The sequence below is a fragment of the Rhea pennata genome, chromosome 6 (assembly GCF_028389875.1).
Source record: "Rhea pennata isolate bPtePen1 chromosome 6, bPtePen1.pri, whole genome shotgun sequence".
NCBI classification, from domain to species: Eukaryota; Metazoa; Chordata; class Aves; order Rheiformes; family Rheidae; genus Rhea; species Rhea pennata.
In genome coordinates, this window is record NC_084668.1 from 25,736,304 (window position 1) to 25,754,347 (window position 18,044).

The following is an 18,044-nucleotide window of genomic DNA, read 5'->3' on the forward strand; positions in this document are numbered from 1 at the left end:
TGCCCTTTCCTAAAGACTTCAGCTTGCTATAGTTACCTTATAAGGGTTAGGTTTCCAAAAATGTTCATATTCATTAGTTATCAGTGAGATAGAGCCAGATGTAATACAATGATGCTTTGGTACCTCAAAACAGGCGAGTTTAAAAGTCTAGCCTTCCCTTGCTCTTCCTCTTGCACTGGAGAATTTGTGCTACATAAATGCAATTTTATATCATATATATGTAGAATTAATCAATGTGTCTTCATGCTTTTTCATCAGGAACCTGACAGCTGGGAAATCATAGAGGGCCTGAAAATAGGCCAGACCAATGTCCAGAAGCCAGACAAACATGAAGGTTTCATGCTGAAAAAGAGAAAATGGCCTTTAAAAGGTTGGCACAAGGTAAATGTCTCATAAAACAGTCAAAGTATTATGACTTTGTTTTATGAGTTTGGAATTTTTGTGTAGAGGAAATTAGAATGACAGGACTTCTGTAGGACTTCGAATTGTGCAAAGATTTAGTTTGCATATACTGCTTGATGGCTTCTAAATTTCAGTGCCTTCTGCATAGTGTTACATTCAAAGTCCAGTTGGAGGAGGTAAATAATGCAGCAGATGCATGATGACTTCATAGGTTTAACCAATATCTCTTTTCCTTTAACTCTTTTCAATATATTTGTTGTAACAAAATGTAGTGGGGTGGTATAAGGTTAAATTGAGTTTACACTAAAGTGAACTGTACTTCATGATAAAAGAGATCAAAGGGACTTTAACATGGAATTCATGAATTCTCACTGAAGAGCTTCTTCTCTGGAATTATTTTCCCTTTTAGATGTACTTTTGGGGCAATTTTGCTCAACTTTATTCCTGTATTTGGTTTATTTTCTTGTTTGTAATCCTTAGTGAGGACACTGCGGTGGGACCATGCATGAGATAAACTGTTTCTATTCAGTTAGTTTGAAGACATTTCTCCATGCAGCTACCTTTTATTAGCCCTAAAACTGATGTCCACCAACTCTTTTCTCTGTATTTTATGCCGTAATAATTACAGGGGTTTTTGTTTGTTTTAGCAACAAGATGTGGTACTGATGGTGACCCATCTTTTTGCAGCTTAGGGTACTTGAAGCAGGGTCATTTTCTTGGACAAAATGCATTTTGCTGCAAAGAATGGTTATATGGTTGTATAATGTTACTTTTTTTGTGGGAAAGCATTAACTTTTTTTTTTTTTGCTAAACACTGTGGGACTTGCTCAGGTCACAGTTGAATCGCAATCCATATTAGTGTAAATTATATATTTTTTCTAATTCCTCTCTCTTTTGTGAGTGTGATCCTAACTGGTTAGCAGTGTATAATTTTCTCCCAGCTGTTACCCTTTTTCTGCACACTTTGTCTACCATAGCTTTTTTTGGTTTTGGTTTACTTAAATACAATTTATTGTCTCAGTAACCACATACATAAACGCTACTTGAATTTAGCCTGGTGAGACTAAAGGGTTTCAAACTGATGTTTGAAGGATCAAAAAAGGAGAGCTGATAAAGAATAAGATGATAAGAATATATGGGATAACCCACTACTTCCACTGCTTTAAAATACATTAGGTCAATATGTAGTTTCTTGGACATATGTCTGTTGTGGTGGGAAATGTTAAGGGAGATGGAGGGAGGTCTGGTATATGTTTCATGCTGACTCTAGAGTGGTTACCTTTGTAAATAAATTTTAATGTGAACAAAAGGTTCACAATTCAGCCTCCATCTCTGTCCTGCCTCACAGGATTTATAAATCTAAGAATTTGTGCTGAGCTTGGATTCAGAAACTATGGATCTATTAATGTTTTTCAGTTACTGCCTACGTATACTGCAGTTTCTGTAACAATGCTTGATACTGAGAGCTCTAGTGAAGAATTCCAGAAGCAGTACTTGTAGCGCATGCCATATTAGTAATCTGCTAGCAAAGCCTTAACATCTTCTATCTATTGAATGTTGCGTGTTATATTCTGAAGGTTCTGCAAGTGCTTTAATAGCTTGCCATTTATCATGTGCACAATTTACAGATTAGTTTAGCATTTTCTGAAATGCAGTACGCTTTGGAGTGAAATGCTTCAGCCATTTCTCTGCAGCATTCAATGCCACATAATAATGAGAATGGGAAACTTGGAAACAATATTTACTCTTGTGTGAGGAATTTAGAGAGGCAGAACAATGTGAAATGAGTATCATGCTCTTATGAGGTCGTTTATGACTGTACTTAGTTAAAAACTCCTGTTGTTTTGACATCTTACTCAAGAAGTTGTGTCTCCAGCAAAGCACTATTTTTTCACTCTGTGTGAGATATTGGTGCCATCTGTTGTGTCACTGACATTATTTCCAAAAGCATCTCCGGAAGATATTTTCAGAGAACTGCCATCTGAATGTTGACGCTGTTCATAGTGTCGATTTAACAAGTTCACACCATGGGAACATTGTCATTCCCTTCCATGTCAGACAGCTTAAAATTTAGGATAATAATCTGTTGTTGGTATTCTAGAGTCTTAACATGTATTAGTGCTTTAGGTAATATTCTAAAAGTATGACCCAGCCTATATCGTTGACTAGCAGCCAAGACATAAGCCCTCCAGTGACCTGGGTATTTTGCTGGGGATACTATATTATTTGCACTTGTACTAATATCTGTATTGGCTAGATTAAAGCCAGAAGTAGTATAGTCAGCATGAATTGCAGTCTCTCCTTTACTTCACTGTGTAGATGTCTGTTGTGAGGCACAATTTTGTGGACTCTAGGACAGTGTTTCACAGCCTGCATTTCTTTCCATCTGGGGATCAAGAAGACCACAAAAAAGGACCATGTAGGTCTTCCTTTTGGGATGTGGAACTTACTTTTCCTGTCCAGAAACTGGAATGTTTTTACTAGTGTAAGTTACTCATTTGAAATGTGACCGACTTGTGTGTGAAGAAAAACAAGACAACAGACACAACTCCTTCCAGCCTGTAGTGCCATCCCTACAGACCTTATTGGACTGGCTAGAAAGCAGAAAAGTACCTTCAGTAGGTAGGTTTATTAAGTCAGACCAAGAATATAATGGTAAATGAGGAGGATCTTGTTTCTCTTGCTTAGAAGATAATTGTTGAAAAGAAGAAAGAAAATTATTCAATACTGTGTTTATATATTCTTTCCACACACAAACATTCCTTAATTGCTGTAATCATTGTATTTTTCAGATTAATTATTGTACACAGTTTAAATTGCATCTACTCATTAAGAAAGAAATCCTTCTTTTTCTTTCAGAGGTTTTTTGTCCTGGATAATGGAATGTTAAAGTATTCGAAGTCACCAATTGATGTAAGTAAAGTTGAAGGCCATATTAAAAATTTGTATCAGAAGCCAGCCTGCCAGGGTGATTAAATCTCATTCTCACGCTATGCATGCTTATGATAGTACACATGTGAAAGTTGTTGGTGGATTCAGAGCAGGGAGTGCTACTTCTTGGGTGGATACTTTTATATACAGACATGGATTGAGCCTTACAGATGAGGATAATGACTAGCTAAGGATGGCTGGGGACACCTGCCTACATTTTAATCATCTTTTCGTGAACTTATGCTGATGAGGTTAGTTTTGATTTGTGCAGGATCCCACATTACTCATTGACATCCCCAAGCAACAAGCTATGGAGAAAAGTAGGGTTTTAGTTGATGGATGAAAGCTTGCAGAAGATACCATGCAAAGAATCAGCCTTCCTTAATTCATTTCAAGCTAGGAGTTCTAGGTTTGAAATTCTCCTGAGTGCAAAAGAAACTACTGAGTGAAAACTTGAAGTTAATGAGAAAAATGCATTCTCAGAAAACTGCATTTAGTTATAAGACATTATATTAAGAATGTGGAACAACTGGCATTATTAAATCTCTAAGAATAAAATCTCTAAGGATAAAATCCTGCTTACATGATTCATAGAAGCATCTCCATTTAAATTAGCTGTGAAAAAAATGTAATTAGTTATCAGGACATTGCCCTATGTTTATTAGTTATCAGCCACAGGAGATATATTTAACTTTTTGAGTGTGTTCTTCAGTTGACTATTCTAGTAGATATAAAACTGAAGCATGATGGCTGATAAATTAGTCCTAAAGTTGTGCTCATTGTGTTGAGATTTCCTGCTAAATCCCCTCTCTAATTAAGATTCAACAAGCTTACATTATATGCATTTGTCTATAAACATTTATTTTGCATGTGTTTTATATATATACACATTTATATATGCATACATGTACAGGCACTGACATATGTGTATATATTTATATTATAGAAATTCATTTTACCTGTTAATGAAGCTTATTTTTTTTTCAGTGTGGTATAGAGAAGACAGACTCTCACTTCTGAGTTAACTCATATAGTTGTCTGCTTTCAGATTAACATTGTATTTCTGTTATGACTATTTTCTGTCATTGAGAGATTTGCATGTAAGGTTCTTGGTTTAGTTATATCCTCAGGAATTCTACTTTTTCTCATTTCTGTGCAAATTAAAAGCTACATTAATTTTTACTTAATTTAGCTACGTAGGTTCACTTAAGGTGCTTGACAGATTGGCTTGACTGTATTTTACCTTATCAATTCTAGTGTCAGTCAGAGTTGATCATTCTAAGGTAGGTAAATAGGAAAGAGAAGTGATTACAATGTACTGAAGAGATAGATACATAGGGTAGCATTGAATTGGTTAGATCAGATAACACTAATGATGGAGCTATAGCAGTAGAGAACTGAAAATCACCTAATTTTCCATGCTTCTCACTTACCTGTAGTTCTGTGGTGATGTGACATGCTATTTTCTTCTTTTTTTAATTTTTTTATTATTTTATTTTATTTTATTTTATTTTATTTAGAAATGGCTCTGGAGTGAGCACTTCTTGCAGGATCTTTCTATGTCTAGTTTTCTCTGCAATTTTTTTTTAAATCTGGCTCTATTTTAAAATATTCCTAAAATGGGCAACCATTTCAACACTACATATCCTTCTGTTAAAAATAAGGAAGAAGTGCGTGATATTACCAATCTCTTACCCTGCTTTTTGATTTCAGATTCAGAAGGGCAAAGTACATGGGAGCATCGATGTTGGTTTATCTGTTATGTCTATCAAAAAGAAGGCTCGGAGGATAGATCTTGACACAGAAGAGCACATCTATCATCTGAAGGTAAAATTGATTCAAATATTTATTTTCCTCTTTTCAGTCGCAGTGGAAATAAATAAATAAAAAGCTGTAAAAGATGTGGGGAAAAATAGTATTTTTATGAGTGTTTTCTTGATGTTGAATTTCTTTTTAGGTGAAGTCCCAGGATTCATTTGATGCCTGGGTTTCAAAACTACGCCACCACCGGTTGTACCGTCAAAATGAGATTGTGAGATCTCCAAGAGATGCCAGCTTTCATATATTCCCTTCAGCTTCCACTACAGAGTCTTCACCAGCTGCCAATGTGTTAGATGGAAAGGTAGGTAGTGTCCCTTCTTTGGAAACTCATGCCCAGTGAGTATTCTCCTGGCAGTTCCAGGGGGTTTTGCTTGTAATGCCAAGAGGGAAACTGGTGGCCAGCCAAAACTTGGGGGTATGCAGCCTCAAAGACTTCAATTCAGCTTTACTTTAGCCTTCATTAACAGAATTCTCTAGAGATCCTGCAAAGAATTCACCATTTACACTTTCTTTTGTCATCAAGGATTAATCTTGCTCTTTACTGTTTGATAATACTTTCCTTGTAAACAACAGCTTTTCTAACTGGTGGTTAGCAGATACCATTTCTCTGAGATTCCTGATTTGATTGTTCAACATGCTGTTTAGGAAAACCTGCATATTGGGGACTGTGTAGTCAAGTTCACTGATGTCAGGGAAGTCACAATGCGTAATACTTTTCTTATTCCAAAAACGACGAGTAGATAATTACACTGGCCAAGCAATACATGAAATAGTAAATTTAAACATTTTATTGTGCCTTAGGTACAACAAAATAGTTTCCCATGGCAGTCTCCTATACCATGCAGTAATAGCCTTCCTGCAACTTGCACTACTGGTCAGAGTAAAGTAGCAGCTTGGTTGCAGGACTCTGAAGAAATGGACAGATGTGCAGAAGGTTAGTCTTCACCTTTTCATGCCTTGCTCTTTCAGCAGCATTCCTTGTTGATAGAAAATAAGAAGCAGCCAGTAAAGTGTTAAATTACATCTTGACATGTACGTGAAGTAGCAGCTCAGATAAATAGGTGGTAACATCTAAAATTCTACATTTTGCAAATGTAGCCAAAAGGCAGAAAAGTCTAAACTGAAGCACCTCATGTATTTTTGTTTTATATATTCTAGATCTTGCTCATTGTCAGTCAAACCTTATGGAACTCAGTAAACTTCTTCAAAATTTAGAAATACTACAGAGAACCCAGTCAGCACCAAACTTCACAGACATGCAGGTAAATATGCTCGACTATAAATAGTCACCTTGAAACATTTACTCTTTGTGTTAAAGGAAACATAGAGGTATTGTCTCTTAAGTCAGAATGATTTTCTAAAATCTTAGTAATAGTTAGATGAAAGGCTTCATTTGATAATGATCATGGTCTAAATGTAAACAAATAATAAAGAAGTTGTGTTAATTTAAGATTACTTATTTGAGTTAAATAGGACTACTCACACAATTGTCATTTGCAAAAACCAGACTAAAAACTGTTAAAATTGAAATATATATACACACTGAAATTTTATTTAAGGTGTTTATATTGTGCTGAGTAAGATACTGTTTTAAGTTTTCAAGGAGTGGAGACCCAAACACTCAAAAATGAAGCACTTTGCATATTCTTAGAAAAAAAAAGCATAGTAACAAATATCCCAGGGCTTGGACTGTTTCCCAAGTCAAGATGAGTTTTGTTGCTGACCACAGGAAAAGCAATAGCAGATCCCAAATCCTAAATGCTTCCTTCCTTTTTCACTCCGCTTCTGAGTGTGGAAATCTCCCAATGGTGTTGATGTATTTGAAAGCTTGATTCCAATAAAGTAGTGAGATCTATCATTTATTTCAGGAAGAGGTGAACTTTACATTTCTCTGAATAATAACAAAATAGAAATCTATGAGGATTTCAAGATCTAGTCTTAAATATTTTGCTCTCATAAAAAAAATATACCAATAGCTTTGTTAAATAGGTTAAATATACCATCAGGTTATATGAATGCATGGATAGCTACAGCCAGTGATTGTTGCAGTCGTGGGCACTGGCAGTGGCATTCTTTTCCTTGCTGTCTGATTTGTAAATATCTAACACTACAATTCTTTACTAACTTGGTGTACTGTCTGTGTTGCTTGTGTCAACTTAATAGTACTTGTTGCTTTTAACTGTTTGTGTAATGTAGGCTAACTGTGTAGATATTTCAAAGAAAGACAAGCGGGTCACAAGACGATGGAGAACAAAAAGTGTCAGCAAAGATGCAAAAATTCAACTTCAGGTACTGAACACACCGTATTTTCCTTTTCACTGTACTTTTAAATTAACTTTTAAGCATGAACCAATATATTAGCTGAAAGCAGAAAGTCGATGTGCTGTCTCTTGTGTTCCTGAGGATGTGAATTAAATCCCAGCTAGTTGTTTAAAACCTAGACAAGATAGTGAGAAATGTATTGATTCTACTTTCATTCATATGAAAACATTGCCATCTAGGGAAAGGAGAGGCTGAACGCTAGTCAGTTAAGGTGCAAGGAAGGCAATATGCATGCCGCACACATTTAAATCTTAAACTTGCCAAGAGGAGCACTACAGCAGGTGACATCAAGCTAAAGTAGAAAATGAGAATGAAATACTAAACTTACCAGTCATCTTTATCAAGATCTATACATAGGAATTTTGCCCGTGAGAAGCTTTTTCCAAAAGCCATCTCTTAAGGAGAAAGCCATGGTGGGAACCAACAAAATAAACCAAAGAATAATTTTCTCCCATCTTGCCTTATAGTTGAGAAGTAAAATCGTAATAATAAACGTATTATATTTGCAGCACTGCTAGGTGCAGTGTGTCTTACTGTGTTTTGTCAGAAGTAACTGTGTGTTTTGAGGCCTAATACAAAAAATAACCTCCCCCTTCCTTTTTCTAATTGAGAAACTGCTAATGAAGACTATATTCAACGGATTTCAAGAGCTAACAATCACAAAGCGCTGACTGCTACAGAATAAATAAGTCAGTGACTTCTGATCTGTTTAAATTCCTTGAAATTCATGTGAGCTTTCAAAACCTTTAGTATGTTCCATAGAGAACAGTAAGGAGTTTCTGTGACTCATTAAAGATTAATAATCCAAAGGAAAGTAGAAACTGTAGTTGCATTAGCTTTTTCATTGCAGCTGCTGAAGGTGATTTTTTCTACCAATTATACTAGATAAATGACAACAGGTTAAACAATGAAGCATCTGTTAGGATTAAAAAGCTCTATTAACAAAGGAATTTTGGTGATCGATGTCATGTCCTATCACCTGCATTTGAAGGATCACTGTGTTTCCGTGCTGCTGAATAGCACAGCAGAATAAAAATATCAGGAAAATGGATGCATGTACTCTGTGCCTGTGAAGAGACACAATGCGGCACTGCATGTTCTTTCATACCCTGGTGGTCTCAGGGAAACTCCTCTCCACAAAAATGTGCAGAATCTGGGGGCTCTGGGCCATGAAGAAGAATCATGAAAGCAGTCAGTGTATGATCATTTAGGGTGGATTATGAGGAAATGTAAGCGGTGTCTGTGTTGCCTGCATCTTGCCGAAGCGATGATGATCTGTGCTTCCTGTGAGACTCTGTCTGATTCTGGCACCTGATCCTTATGCTTCAGTTTGCAGGTTAGGAGGAGCTGTGCCCCAGCTCCTGAAATTCTCAGGTATGGTCTGGTTTACAGATTCCCCTGGGTTTGTGCACATAGCACTGCTTTGTATGGGTCTGTTACTTCTGGGAGATAATGAACTCTGCTTGACGTGAGTGAGCATTGACTCCTGACAAGCTTAAAGTTGGAAATATAAAAGCTTTATCTTATTAGAGAAAAGCATTAAATTATTGACGACCGATTTAGAAATTAATTTGCAGGAGGAGAACAGAAACAATAAAATTATTCTAAATCATACAGAAGGCTAAGACTCCTTTTTGGCTGCTTACCAGACATTTTACTGGTTTGATGGAGTTAACACACTGTTTCTTCTTCCAAGGGCTGTCTTGTCCTGGGAATGTGCAAAAGCTGTGATCTGTGGAAGATAGCCTCATTCTGACTTATTATTTTATTCTTAACTTGCTCATGTTGCTTTTGTACTAAAATGTGGATTACCTCCCATTCCTACATGCTTTTCTATGCTTATAATCCCATTTTATTCTTCTGTTAGCCATTCATTCTAGCTTCATTAGTCTTCCTTGTAGGTCATTGTTTTCAAGGCTATTCCAACTCTTTATAAATTATTATACCATGGCATTCACTACTGGGAATCACTTTTCCTAATTTGTCTTTGTTTCTTCATGGCGACTACACGTGATTTACTAGTAAATGGTTGACAGATTTGGTATCAAGAGAACTTCCACTGTACATTTCCTTTCCACCTGCCTTCACATGCCACATTAGTTTTACGGGATAATGCTGTCATACTAACATATTAACTTACAGCTAGTTGCACTATTATTTCCATTTGAAGTACTTGCATCTTTTATTTCTTTATTTATTCATTCTATTTATTTATTTTAGAAATAGCAATGGTTAACTACCATCAGGGGAGCCCATAGTAAGTATGAATTTGAGCCCAATCCTTCCAGGAACTGTGGAAAACAGGGAGCTATATAGATTGGTGTGCTGTTCAGGGGTAATGGGGAACAATGCTGTAATTTTTCCTAGCTCTGTACCCCACCGCAAAGAGGCAACGAGAGAGTTCTCCCACCTGTAATCATTACTTCTTTTCGATTATAACATTACTTTTGTTGCGTTCTTGCTAACACATTTCTGGAATATGAATGCTAGATGTATAATGTATTAAAATATACTTTTTTCTTTTTTCTTCGTGCAAGGACAAGTCTGGCTTCTTGATTTGTTTTGTACAAATACATATTTATCCAGAAGGTACCTGTTCTGTATGCACTTAACTTTGCTCACACAGCTAGTCCCAGTGGTTACAATGTAGTTAATCTCCTGAGTAAACTAAAGCCTATGCATGTGTGTTTGCAGGTCTTCAGGTTTGGTATTGTGGAATTAGCAGCTTAATTTTCAGACCTTTACTCAAGAAAATACTACTCAGGCTGTTTCTCTGAACAAGGATGACTTTTATGAGGGAGGTTTGTTTTGTTTTTATAAGGCCTATGTAAAGTCTTAGCCTGCAACAACAGGTTAGTTGACCTGTATTATTTCATTTTACTAAAGATACTTTTGTACAAAAACTGACAAGGGGAAGGGCCTTTTTTGTTTTCTTTTGCTTTGAGTAAAAGATGGATTTGTCATTCTTGTGATAGTCTAAAGATCTTCAGAAGAAGAAAAAATTAAAATACTTAACAGCAACAGAATGAAGTAACGTCGATTTGATTTCCCAGAAAGTGCACAGCAATGAAGTTATGCGATTGAAAGAAAGAAAGAATGAGTAAAAGAGAATTTGTTTAATACAAGAACTGCTCAAAACAGAGCAACCTGAAATGTCAGCTTGTTCTACTGAGGCTTTCAGCTTAGGATGAAACCAGACTGCAAGACTGCTTTATTACCCTTGCCCTTATGACTGCTTATATATTTATATATTACTAATCAGAACTCATAGGTTATTACTTCACTTTATATTTTTGGGGTTCTACAGAGCTTGTTTTTTTTAGCTTCAGTAGTTTGTATGCCTGTCTTCAGAATCTTACACATTATGAATGCCCCCTGCGCACACGCAGACGTGCACATACACACATGCACACGTGCACGCACACACACTTACCTCTCTGCACACACACATATATATACATATACATATATATGTGTGTGTATATCCCTGTTAGTTAAAAAAAGGTGTATTTTGCCAGACTTACTCACGGGATAGACATACTTTGCAGAGTACAGAGCTTTATGTTGATCGTATGATGCAGTCTCTGTTTCGACACAGTTTGTAATGTCTGTGTTAAAAGATATATGCATGTTTTTAACGTGAAATTTTTACAAAACAACTACGAAGCAAGGCTTCTATTACTTTGATCATCAGACACCCTTCCGTGGTCTATAGCACTGCCAGTAGCATCAAGCAGAGGATGGAAAGTACAGCCATGCTGAGATTCATGCATCCTTGTCAGCTGGCACATTAGAGGCTCAGGGAGCAAGAGACTTTGGTTAACTGCCGAGCTACAATATCCCATCGGAACAGGGTGGCTGTGTCTCCAGTCTATCCCAATGTTATTTATATAGTGCTCAGGCTGCTTTTAGAATAAGTACATATATTTAAAAGTACTGAAGTGGCTAAGTGTGAAGGTATATAGGGGAAGAAAAATGTAAAGGAATGGAAAACAATTTTCTATAAGCAGAAATATAGCTTTGAGTCTTACAAAAATCTTAAAATGCCTTTCAAATAATGACATTTTGATCATACAGAAGGATTTTGTGATAGGTACTTGCTTCACTTCGATGCACCATGATGAATTTTATTAAAAGTAAAATAAAAGTTAAATTAAGCAGAGTCTGGCCACAAGTTAGGCATGCCAAAATGGAAGTATTTGTTGGAATACTTAGTCTTCATTTCTGCTGCTTTACCTGAGTCTTTGCATTGCTTTGGAAGTCAACCATTCAGTAATATGAAAAAGGAGTAATTGGATCCTATGGAACTCAAAAGACTCGTATGCAGAGAAAATGGACAAATAAGCCCAGGGATGGACTTCAAATTGCTAGAGCAGTGCACAGAAATGTTTACATAAGCAAGCTCCCTATAACATACCTACTAAAAAGTTTTACCACAGGGATGCATAAGTCTTTAATAACTGTTCACACACTTCCACAAATGCAATGCAATCTCTTTCAGAATTCATGTTCTAGATGGTCAAGTGACCCCCCAGAATGAGCTTTGATTTTGTGTTCTGTGCCATGCCATAGCATCCTTTTGTTTTTATAGCCCATAGTTGTCTTGTGACTCTGAACAGCAGTGTTAATAGATTTTTTTTTTTTTTTTGCCTTAGTGAGTGCATCGCAGTCCAAGTCATCTGGAGATAATTTTAGCAAAGTAACTAGCTATTTAAATCTCTGGCATACACAGATGAGAACATGTGATACGTTCTCAGAATGTGTAGGCCATAAGAGTTAATAAAATAAATAAAACTCCACTGAAAGACTCTCCCCCTCCCTTTTCTGATCACCTTTCATCTTCCTATGTCCCATCACCCCTTCCCTTCTCTTCTTCTACTTCCTTTTCTTCTTGCATTCACTGTCAGGAAGGGCCTGCGCCGAAGGGCCAGTTCAACACAACACGACGCCGGCAGAGACTAGCAGCTGCAGTGGCTACAACAGTGAGTGTATTTAAAATCAAGGGATAGCTCTAAAGATGGGAAGCTTGTTAACTTGAATGTGTAATAAGTTACTGGAAATGTTACTTGCACTTTATGGAGGTATCCATGTTATTCGCTTTCGTCTGAGTTAATTAGAAGTGATGTGGCCCTGACCCAAATGAACCTCACAGTTTTGGGTCTGAGCTTATTTACATTAGTACATGTCCTTCCTCCTTTATGCAAGTGCAAGTGACATTAAACTCAGGCCCTGCACTATTTCAAAATATCTTTGGTGTACTCCGTGTACTACACAAAACAAAATAAGCCACCAAATTCTGTTGAAAGATTCTCGTGACAGTCTATAGCAAGACAGCGGAACCATGGAGGTTTCCCAGTTTATTTTTTAGTAATATAAGATTAGCTTCTTCATTTAAAACACCTTCTGTTTACATTCCATAATCCCAAAAAGTCATATTACTACCGCTAGTATCTGTATTTCGTTTTGTTAGTTCTCAGAGACCGTGACACAAAAGCTGGAGCAGCAAAATCAACATAGGGGCTGCTAAATGGGAGGGGGGAGCATTGTTTGGGAAATCAAATGAGCGTTATTAGGATATCATTTGCTGCAGCTTTTTCATGAAAGCACGTACTAGCAGTGCAAAATATGGACATCAGTATTAATCTATTAACTGGCTAGTACAGCAGCTAGATAAAGAAGATAAAAATGTATAGAGAAAAAAAGAGCTCTGCGCAGCTGAGGGTTAAATTGAGCTTTAACCATACCCAGGCTTACCCAGCCCTAGCAGCCAATATCTTCACCAGACAAAAGTGTTCCAGGGTCTTGGGACATGCTGCACCAGCTCATAGCTAAAATCCCCTAGATCAGACATAGCTGCTGCCCAAGCCTGGATATCCTGACCTCCTGCTAGCTGTACCACAAGCCTTAGTTACTGTTAGGCCCTCTGAAAAAGCATGAGAGAAATCAGTGCTTCTCCCATGCCCGAATTAACTCATCTAAACCTAATCCCCTGTCGTCAGTTCATGCTGAATGCTGTGCTCAATAATTGATTGATATCCTGGTCTCATCAGTTTGCCTGGCTTGCAGAGAGGTCGCCCCGCTGCTCAGTTTACGTGGTGGAGCAGTGTCAACGGGAGACTAATTAGAAGTTTCCGTACTAGTGAAACAGCACTGACAAGAACTGCAGCAAGGGGCAGTAAAGCAGAGCAAACATGCCTGATCTTGGATGACAAAACAGCCAGTATAGAAAAGGAGTGGGAGATGCCCAGGGGCTAGCTGAGTTGTCACCTTCAGCTGAAAAAAGCTGCTGGAGTGAGCGAGGACCAGAGGAGTGAGGTCCTGGAGGAGGGCTGGAAGGAGTGCAGGAGGGACTGCAGGTACCAAAATGACTCTCTGTAGCTACAGCAGTAGCTGGTTCTTCCTGGCTGATTTAGCAAAGTGCTTGTCTCTCCCAAACAGTGAAGCTGTATGTACAGCCTGAGGAATACAGAATTACACCAGGTACGTGCAGGACAGAAAGAGGAGGTTCTCCTTACAAACACTGCACTGGGAACATTCTGTTCCTAAATGATCCTTAATTCTGAAGAAATTAATGGATGAGTGAATATTTCAGCCCCTGGAGTAAAACAGGAAGAACAAGGTACATCTGAAGCAATATCTAGAAGAGTGAAAGTGTGTGTGTGGGGGGAGTGGGAAACAACAACAACAACAAAAAAAAATGAGAGATGAATCAAGAAGCTAATGATTAAAAAAAATGAGTTAAGTAATAAAATCAGCATCACATCACCGTGGGTGTAGAGAGAAAGCACAGCAGTGAAGGGAACTGAAGAGGCAGAAAATTGTAGGCAGTGTATTAGACTTTTGATTATTCCAGAGAATGAAGGATGTTGTTTAATGTGCATTTTTTTCATCTGTTGTGGAAAGTAACTTAGAGATTTTCCGAAAAGGTGCAGATAGGGAGAGTTCCTGTCCGTCAATATTTTCAGTGCTTGTGTAGCTCTCTAAAGCAGTCACTAAAGCAGCTGCTTGTCTGTGTCATGTGAATGCGTATTTCTTACATTCAGTGCGACAGTATTTGTAGAACATACAAACACTATTTCTATGACATAATTTAAAATGTTTTTTTTTCCTAGTAACCTCGCTGCAGAAACATTATGTGGTTTTAAGGGAAGTTTCTCTCTGCATTGCTTTTCAGGCTGAAATGATGGATCTAGACTAGATCTCTCCAGCTAGGTTCCTCAAGAAGTGCCTTTAGCAGCCCATGCACGGGCAGCCTGCCTGCTGCACTGCCGGCCCTGCCCGAGCCTCCAGCCTGGCGTGGCATATAATATATGAAGTGTGGCATAGGGCTGGACGACAGATGTCTTTCCTGCCTTCCAAGTGGAGTAGAGGATGGGGGGGGGGGGAGGTGCTGGATGACCACGGCTAGGAAAACAGAGTCCTTTATATTCTGAGTCGGTAGTCACCTGGAACAGTTGTGCCTTTGCAGAGCTCTGAATCAGAAAGGTCTGGGAACATGCTGTCTGCTTTGAAGAATTGGAAAGTTTTGTAAAAGAAACTTCAAATTAACTTACTTAAAAATGTAAGGGAGTTTTGTTTAGCTCTTGAGAGAGACAGTCTGATACCAGCAAAGAACACAACAGGACAAATGTCCAGTGTGAACAGAAGGGATTTATCCTATAGCCCTGTTAATAAAGTCGTCTCAATATGAATCTGAAATGCGGTCCAGTGAAAAATATCTGTTGGCACTGGTATAGTTAAAAATCAAAATACATGAGAGAAGAGAACAAATATTGCAATGGATAGGCGCCATAAAGCTATTAATTTATGTGCTATGTGTATCTGGAAGTTGAAGAAGCGTAGAAAAGGGTGCTTTAGAGAGAGTGCTCAAGAGTGGAATGAGATGTGATGAACTGATCAAAGAGGATTTTGAGGATTCCACCAGAGAGTCAGAAACCTAAAACATACACTGATGACAGAAATTTTACAGGGGGGGATTGATAGAACTATTCTCTGATGCAATAAAATAATAAGGAATCAATTTATAATAGTGATAGCATCTGTTATCTGTTGATAAAATTCTTAGTAATATGACTTTTTATATTATCTGCTGCTTTTTGTCTTGCCTCAGAAAATCTGTATTTTGGCCCCATTCTTCATATTTGGATAATTTACATTGGGCTACAGTACGAAAATTTTTATAATGAGATAAACTAGATTGAACAAGTTCAATGTGTTTAGCAGAGTTTCATATATAAGTACTAAAATATAGTTCTACATACCTTACTTTTGCATTTAGTTTTGAAATTTGGGTTCTTGGCCTAATTTTTATACAAATGTGTGTAAATGGTAAAATGAAAATGAAATAAAATATATGCAAACACATGCGCACACAGCTGCACACACTAGTATATATCATGTATATACAAGTTTTATCCATGCACTGCGTGTAGGTATTATTTAATACACATTATGCATGTAAATTATAAATATTCATGTACATTTTTGCTGTATGTGAAAAGTGAAGGAGAAAGAAGTGGAAATAGTAGTAAATACTGTACTTTGTTGAGTTACGTCATTTTGCATTAATTTATGGTTCATGTACCTTAAATGAAAATAAGGCAGAGGTTTTCTTATTGTTTAATTAAAAACAATATAGAAGTATCTATGCTTTTTCGTTCTAACATAGTTGCCAGTAGTTAATTTTAACTCAAGGTTTGTCGGGAGTTTTAAAACTCTTCAGTAATATTCATACTGTATATACTCTCTAATGTCAAAGTATAAAGTAGTATGCATCACGGTTCAATTTTCAGGTCTTCTTTTAAGCATTAGGCAATGCTATGTTTTTGTATACATCAGAATTGAAATGCTCTCATTAGCTCTTAGCCCTGGTTTTAGGCCTTTTTTTGTCTGTTTCAGTATAAATTTTCAGGAAACACAAGGAACTCTGCATCAATGGTGCTGAGATTTAGGAGAGTAAAAGGTTGCATGTTCCTTCTTACTGTGTTTTTCACACTATGAAGCAGGCCTTTATTTTTTTTTTCTCTTTTCAGAAGAAATCTGTATTTTGTTTCCACAGAGTATACTGTCAAAGATTGGTTGCACATTATACATTATGATTTTTTACTTCTCACTGTAGGTCCCTTTCAGTGCTACAATGTCACCTGTTCGGCTGCATTCATCCAATCCCAACCTTTGTGCAGACATTGAATTTCAAACTCCCCCAAGTCACGTCACTGATCCACTGGAGTGCTCTACCGAGTACATCAAACTGCAGGAAGAATTTTGCCTGATGGCACAAAAAGGTAACTGGAAATGTCCAATCTTTCCTTCATTGAGCTTCTCTGTTTTGCTTCTTTATTTTGCTTTCACTTAATTATGGCCAGAACATTTATCTGGATAATATTGTATGAGAATTTTTAACTGTTCAAGTGGTTTATTTGAAGACCTCATATGCATAATCCTTAATACATTTTTTGTGGATGTGGAGAATATAAAGAAACAGGTAAACTCTCTTCCATAATAGATTTTTTTTTTCAGTCGTCTGAACTTCCTCTTACATCTTGTAAGAATTTTGTTGAATTTGCAAACCTTTTATTTCTCAGTAAAATACTCCCTAAAGATAAATTGAAACATCACTGCAATGTATAGTCTTGTATAATTTTTTGTGCACTTTGTTTTCCACACTGGTGGAAAGAACAGGAGGAGTGCTTACTGCTGGAATGTGTTTCAGAACTGTCATTATATTGTCAATGAATGTATAGTCCTAGAGACTGAGAAATGCTATTTTAAGTGTTATCAGTTTGTTATCTGTTACGTAATACGGGAAAAACATACCGCTCACCTATTTCTTAACAATCACCATGAAGCCTGTTTAAAGATCAAAGTAATCCCCTCTTTTAGTACAATATTAAGTCTTAGAAAAACTGATGTTTATTACTCTGTTTGCAGAGAAAAAAAACAATGAACAAATGAATTTGATCTATAAGGCAAAAGATAGCATTGAACACAAGTTTTCCACATACATACCTTTCCGTACGCTCAGTGCATGCAAACACTGAGCATGCACATTGCAAACTCAAGCAGTACATGTATGTACTGGATTTGGGCACAAATTACCTGAAGTTCAGATTTTAGTTTCAAATTTCTGTAATTGCAGGGTGGAAGTCTCGCCCTCAGTGCCCGAATATTGCAATAGATGTAATTCTGCAGTCCTCTAACTGAGAAAATACTTTTTCTTTTTGCCTAGTGCATTCTCTTCTGAAGTCTGCCTTTAACAGCATAGCTATAGAGAAGGAGAAGCTTAAGCAGATTGTTTCAGAACAAGATCTTACAGGCCACAATGCACAAATAGCACACCTCCGACAGTCCCTCTCTCAGGTATGATCTTGCTTTGATTTTAGCACATCTGGAACTGCCTAGGTTGCCAGATGTAGTTCCTTTTATATTTTGGCCATTTCCTGATGTGGAAAAGCGAATAAAGCCAAATTCTGCAAACAGAACTACCCTGATGTATGTTTCATTATGGATACAAGAGCATGTATCTAACTTCAGTGTTTGCAGAGGTGAAGGGTATCGTTTGTGTAAGC

The 18,044-nt window shown here is 37.1% G+C and overlaps 1 protein-coding gene across 5 annotated transcripts in view; it reads left to right on the forward strand.

Moving 5' to 3' along the window:
- The window catches only part of OSBPL6 (oxysterol binding protein like 6), a 104,116-nt gene that overhangs the window by 61,498 nt on the left and 24,574 nt on the right, over positions 1-18,044 (forward strand). For 2 of the 5 annotated variants that reach the window (XM_062578206.1, XM_062578205.1), the window contains exons 4-13: positions 259-381; positions 3,262-3,315; positions 5,047-5,160; positions 5,291-5,455; positions 5,956-6,088; positions 6,313-6,416; positions 7,351-7,443; positions 12,384-12,458; positions 16,595-16,760; positions 17,705-17,835. In XM_062578206.1, the coding sequence (XP_062434190.1) occupies positions 259-381; positions 3,262-3,315; positions 5,047-5,160; positions 5,291-5,455; positions 5,956-6,088; positions 6,313-6,416; positions 7,351-7,443; positions 12,384-12,458; positions 16,595-16,760; positions 17,705-17,835 (1,158 nt within the window). The remainder of the gene's footprint in view (positions 1-258; positions 382-3,261; positions 3,316-5,046; positions 5,161-5,290; positions 5,456-5,955; positions 6,089-6,312; positions 6,417-7,350; positions 7,444-12,383; positions 12,459-16,594; positions 16,761-17,704; positions 17,836-18,044) is intronic. The other 3 variants (XM_062578207.1, XM_062578208.1, XM_062578209.1) reach the window with 3 other exon arrangements.